This window comes from Oncorhynchus mykiss, chromosome 15 (assembly GCF_013265735.2).
Source record: "Oncorhynchus mykiss isolate Arlee chromosome 15, USDA_OmykA_1.1, whole genome shotgun sequence".
In the NCBI taxonomy this organism is placed as follows: domain Eukaryota; kingdom Metazoa; phylum Chordata; class Actinopteri; order Salmoniformes; family Salmonidae; genus Oncorhynchus; species Oncorhynchus mykiss.
Window position 1 is genome coordinate 14,459,521 of NC_048579.1, and position 5,456 is coordinate 14,464,976.

At 44.7% G+C, this 5,456-nt stretch overlaps 1 protein-coding gene across 1 annotated transcript; it reads right to left on the bottom strand.

The window, feature by feature from the left end:
• Positions 1–732: 732 nt before the first annotated feature.
• On the bottom strand, positions 733–2,385 carry LOC118938790 (C-C motif chemokine 20-like). The gene is made up of 4 exons (XM_036943818.1): positions 2,211–2,385; positions 1,441–1,543; positions 1,160–1,237; positions 733–1,010 (listed from the first exon to the last, which is right to left on the bottom strand). The coding sequence occupies exons 1-4, from the start codon at positions 2,281–2,283 to the stop codon at positions 968–970; spliced, it is 297 nt and encodes a 98-aa protein (XP_036799713.1). The 5' UTR covers positions 2,284–2,385; the 3' UTR covers positions 733–967.
• Positions 2,386–5,456: the final 3,071 nt, after the last annotated feature.

Genomic DNA, 5,456 nt, shown 5'->3' on the forward strand with positions numbered 1-5,456 from the left:
CGTAGCCCTGTGATCATAAGGGTCCAGTGAGTGTTTGGGCTGGCTGGAGACACGGCGATACAGACAACTAGCAGGCCGGGGATAGCAAGCTAGCAGAAGGGCCTTAGAGGGATGTTGCGATGGAGGAAAGTCTGTTTTAGCCTCCTCGTGCGGTGAATTCAATAGACCTTGAATGAGGAGGTGTGTCCAAACTTTTGACTGGTACTGTACAATAACAATAGAACACAGTTTTTTCAAGTACATATTTTATTATCTATTTCATAGCTCTTAGCTTAAACAACCCAGTACACCTCTGTAAAACTCATACATACATTTGGACACTTTGAAAAGCCAAAATTAAAAAGGTTTTCTCTGGCTCCAATTGGACAGAGGATATGAAACAACACAAAATATTTTGTGGTACTCTGTGAAAACAGATGTTTTCATGTTTATCAGGAATACTGCACTTGCTGTTTATGAAACAGACCAACAACATTGATACATAGAGTTACACACAAACTGATATGAAACTCAAACACCTTCAGAATCAATACAGATATGATGAACAATAATAACCACAGATATTAAATGATTTGTATGAATACAGAAATCTCAGGTTAAAAAACGAATCATCCTGAAACAGTGTCTCTATGCATATTGAGATATTTAGCTATTTGTAAAGCATAAATAGGGTAAATAACACACACACACACACACACACACATATATATATATATATATATATATATATATATACTATAATAGTTCTATAATGAAAGGTAGAGCTGTACATTTGTCCAGACCCAAACCCTCTCCACATCCTCACCAGCTCATGAAACCCTCTCCACATCATCACCAGGCCATGAAACCCTCTCCACATCATCTCCAGGTCATGAAACCCTCTCCACATCATCTCCAGGTCATGAAACCCTCTCCACATCATCTCCGGGTCATGAAACCCTCTCCACATCATATCCGGGTCATGAGATCAGAGAGTTTTCTTCAGTTTAGATTTATTCTCCTGACGCTTGCTATGAACAGAACACACACACACACATACAACGTTAAACAAACATTCAACGTTTAAACACCTACACACATGCATGCACACGCACTTGCAAAACACACACACACACACACACACACGCACACACACACACACACACACAGGTGTACTCACAGCAGGCAGCGTTGTACTCTCTTGGTCCAGTCTTGAGAGGGGTCGGCACACACAAACTTGTCCATCCAAGTGTGGAAGCTGCAACAACACAGCAATATGTCAACACATATTACACACACACACACACACACACACACACACACACACACACACACACACACACACATACACAAATAGTGAGTGAATCTCAATGATTTTTCCTCAAAATGCATTGGAGAAGGGTAAGGACAAGACTATTCTGCACACAGATTGTGCTTGGCTGTGATTGGCGGATAACTCACATGACAGCGTGGATGTCACAGGAGGAAGTAATGGGCTGGTGGGTGTAGTTTTTCAGCCGTCTGCATTGCAATGGACGACGAGTGTACTTCAGACAGCAATGTGCTATACACACACACACACACACACACACACACACACACACACACACACACACACACACACACACACACACACAGTAAGATAGGGGGAGCATGTGTGTCTGCAAGAAAGACAATGTGTGCTTGTTTATGTTGCGTGTGTGTGGGTGTGCTTGTTTATGTTGTTTGTATGTGTGTGTGTGTGTGTGTATGGTGTGTTTGTGTTAGCACTGTTAGGTTATAATTCTCAGGGTAAAAAACTCAACAGACACTAAGTTGAATTCTTCTCAGAGGGTCAGTACAGCTGCATTCAGACAAATACATTTTCCACAAGGACTGATATTTTATTGTTCCTCATAGGCTGAGTCTCCTCCTACACATCTGTACAAACATTGTTCTTTACTGCTGGGCAGGACACCAGTGATACAGTCCATAAACCTTTATTTCTCCCTTAAGGTGACCTGACCTGACCTCAACCCCTCTCCATTACTAATCCATGGCTCTCTCCCCTTATCAATGCCTGCTTCATGTGATCGCTTCCCTGCACTCAACACTTCCAAGCTTAATTGCACACACTATATACCTTCCTCCTATAACCATTAACTTCTGGTGCAGACCCTCTAAACCTCAGCACTGCATCCAAGTGACATGAATAAGTATATTTTATATTCTCAGAACCCAACAGCACTGACCTGATTGTGTGGAGGGGATGAGGATGAGAAGAGATAACAGCACAGCCAGGACACACACTCTACAGCATAGCATCCTGATCTTCAGATGTGTTCCACAGAGACAGAAAGTAGGGAGAGTGAGATAGTGTTTCAGTAGTGTGTGAGAGAGAGAGAGGGAGAGAGAGAGAGAGAGAGAGAGAGAGAGAGTTTCCCCCAGATAGCAGTGTCATGGAATGTATCGGCAGGGGGTGTTGAGGGGGGAGCGAGGGGGCGTTGTTAGGCTGTTGAGCAACTGTTGGTATTCTCAGTGCTCAGGTGTATTGCGTGTGTGCGTGCTCTGCCAGTGAGATTTATTTTCTTCTCCACTTCCTCCTTGGCTGCAGATTAACTAATGATCTTGTTTTCCTCCACTGAAAGATAATGCTGGAATGTAAGCAGTGTGTAGGAGTGGAGTGGAGCAATCTTACCTGAGGAGTGTGTAAACAGCTGAATGAATGGGAGTTGATGTAATGACCATAGACTAAAATAGGATATGACCTTCACAAACTGCTCAGGTATTATAATCCCAGCCATTGTGTCAAAGTCTTCAGTTTTACATCACAGCTGTGATGAAGTACTTATTGTGGATCCAAACTATCATTGACACCAATAGATGATGTAAGATTTGCTTCATTGTTAATTGTTACCGAGACACGGAAATGTGTATTTTTATACATGAATAAACCATGAGATGATGTGGAGAGGGTTTCGTAGCTGTTTACATACCACCACAGTCAGAGGCTGGCACTAAGTCAGCATTGAATGAGCTGTATTCTGCCATAAGCAAAAAATAAAATGCTCACCCAGAGGCGGCGCTCCTGGTAACCCGGGACTTTAATACAAGGAAACTTAAATTCATTTCACCAAATTTCTATCAGCACATTAAATGTGCAGCCAGAGGGAAAAAAACTCTGGACCACCTGTACTCCACACACAGAGACACATACAAAGCTCTCCCTCGCCCTCCATTTGGAAAATCTGACCATAATTATGTCCCCTGATTCCTGCTTACAAGCAAAAATTCAAGCAGGCAGGCACCAGTGACTATATCAATAAAAAGGTGGTCAGATGAAGCAGATGCTAAGCTACAGGACTGTTTTGCTAGCACTGACTGGAATATGTTCTGGGATTCCTCCGATGGCATGGAGAAGTACACCACATCAGTCATTGGCTTCATCAATAAGTGCATCGACGACATCGTCCCCACAGTGACCATACGTAAAAAACCTAACCAGAAGCCATGGATTACAGGCAGCATCCATACTGAGCTAAAGGTTGGAGCTGCTGCTTTCAAGGAGCGGGACACTAACCCGGAAGCTTATAAGAAATCCCGCTAGGCCCTCTGACAAACCATCAAACAGGCAATGCGTCAATACAGGACTAAGATCAAATCGTACTAGCGATGACCCTCGTCGGATGTGGCAGGGAAGCACAGCCGAGAGCTGCCCAGTGACATGAGCCTACCAGACGAGCTAAACTATTTCTATGCTCGCTTCGAGGCAAATAACACTGAAACATGCATGAGAGCACCAGCTGTTCTGGAAGACTGTTTGGTCACGCTCTCCACAGCCGATGTGAGTAAAACCTTTAAGCAGGTCAACATTCACAAGGCCGCAGGGCCAGACGGATTACATGTACTGCGAGCATGCGCTGACCAACTGGCAGTTGTCTTCAGTGACATTTTCAACCTTGTCCTCTCCCTACCCGTAGCACTCACGTTCGTAGCCATGAAGTGCTTTGAAAGGCTGGTAATGGCTCACATCAACACTATTATCCCAGAAACCCTAGACCCACAATTTGCATACCGCCCCAACAGATCCACAGATGATGCCATCTCTTTTGCACTCCCTACTGCCCTTTCCCACCTGGACAAAAGGAACACTGTTAATAGAATTATATGATTAGAATGATTAGAATATTACCCTCTGAGACCATAGCTCTGAAACCATGTGATAGTATGAAATTGATTAGAATCATAATACTATTTTAATGCTGTGTGTGATTTAGTCAGTAGAATGATATCCGAGAGTGTAGTTCGTAGTCAGAATTAATGTTTTGGTGACAATATATCTAGTGTCTTGATAACGGACTGTCTGAGCAATATTCGGGGCCGACCTTGGCTGGAGCACTGAGAACTTCCCAGGGTCTCGGCACTGAGAGCTTCCCAGGGTCTCTCCCTATGTCGGCTGGGTAGCAGGACAGTGTGGGCGTATGATAACTATGTTTTGTGTGGAAGTATGTGTGTCACTATAAAATTAAGGTCTTTGTACTGTGCATGCCAGAACGTTTCCGTGAATAAACATTTGACTATTGTGGACTGGGCCTCTGTCTGTTTTCATTCCAACCAGTATCTTACAAATCCTGGTTGCAGATAGAGTCATTGAAATGAATTGGGGTATGAACAATTGAGGACCTAATTCTCGTGACCAACACCTATGTGAGAATGCTATTCATTGACTACAGCTCAGCGTTCAACACCATAGTGCCCACAAAGCTCATTACTAAGCTAAGGTCCCTGGGACATAACACCTCCCTCTGCAACTAGATCCTGGACTTCCTGACGGGTCGCCCCCAGAGGTAAGGGTAGGTAACAACACATCTGCCACACTGATCCTCAGCACGGGGCCCCCTCAGGGGTGCGCGCTCAGTCCGCTCCTGTACTCCCTGTTCACTCATGACTCCAACACCATCTCTTAAATTTGTCGATGACACAACAGTGGAAGAACTGATCACCGACAACGACGAGACAGCCTATAGGGAGGAGGTCAGAGACCTGGCCGTGTGGTGCCAGGAAAATAACCTCTCCCTCAAAGTGATCAAGACAAAGGAGATGATTGTGGACTTAAGGAAAAAGAGGCCCGAGCACGCCCCCATTCTCATCGGCTGTCATGCCCTGACCATAGAGAGCCCTTGGGGTTCTCTGTGGTGTTGTAGGTCAGGGTGTGACTAGGGGGTGTTCTAGTTTTCCTAAATCTATGTTTGTTTTTGTTGTATGGTTCCCAATTAGAGGCAGCTGATTGTCGTTGTCTCTAATTGGGGATAAAACCTATTCCCCCTCAGGAGACTGAAAATATTTGTCATGGGTCCTCAGATCCTGAAAAGGTTCTACAGCCGCCTGGTATGCCTGGTATGGCAACTCCTCGGCCTCCGACCGCAAGGCACTACAAAGGGTAGTGCGAACGGCCCAGTACATCACTGGGGCCAAGCTTCCTGCCATCCAGGTCTTCT

Bases quoted from the DNA above. Each gene is read 5' to 3' on its own strand.
- LOC118938790 (XM_036943818.1), bottom strand. From the start codon at position 2,283: ATGCTATGCTGTAGAGTGTGTGTCCTGGCTGTGCTGTTATCTCTTCTC. The intron at 1,238-1,440 runs GTGAGTTATCCG...GTGTTGTTGCAG, and splicing joins TGTGACATCCACGCTGTCAT to CTTCCACACTTGGATGGACA. The intron at 1,011-1,159 runs GTGAGTACACCT...TTCTGTTCATAG, and splicing joins AGAGTACAACGCTGCCTGCT to CAAGCGTCAGGAGAATAAAT.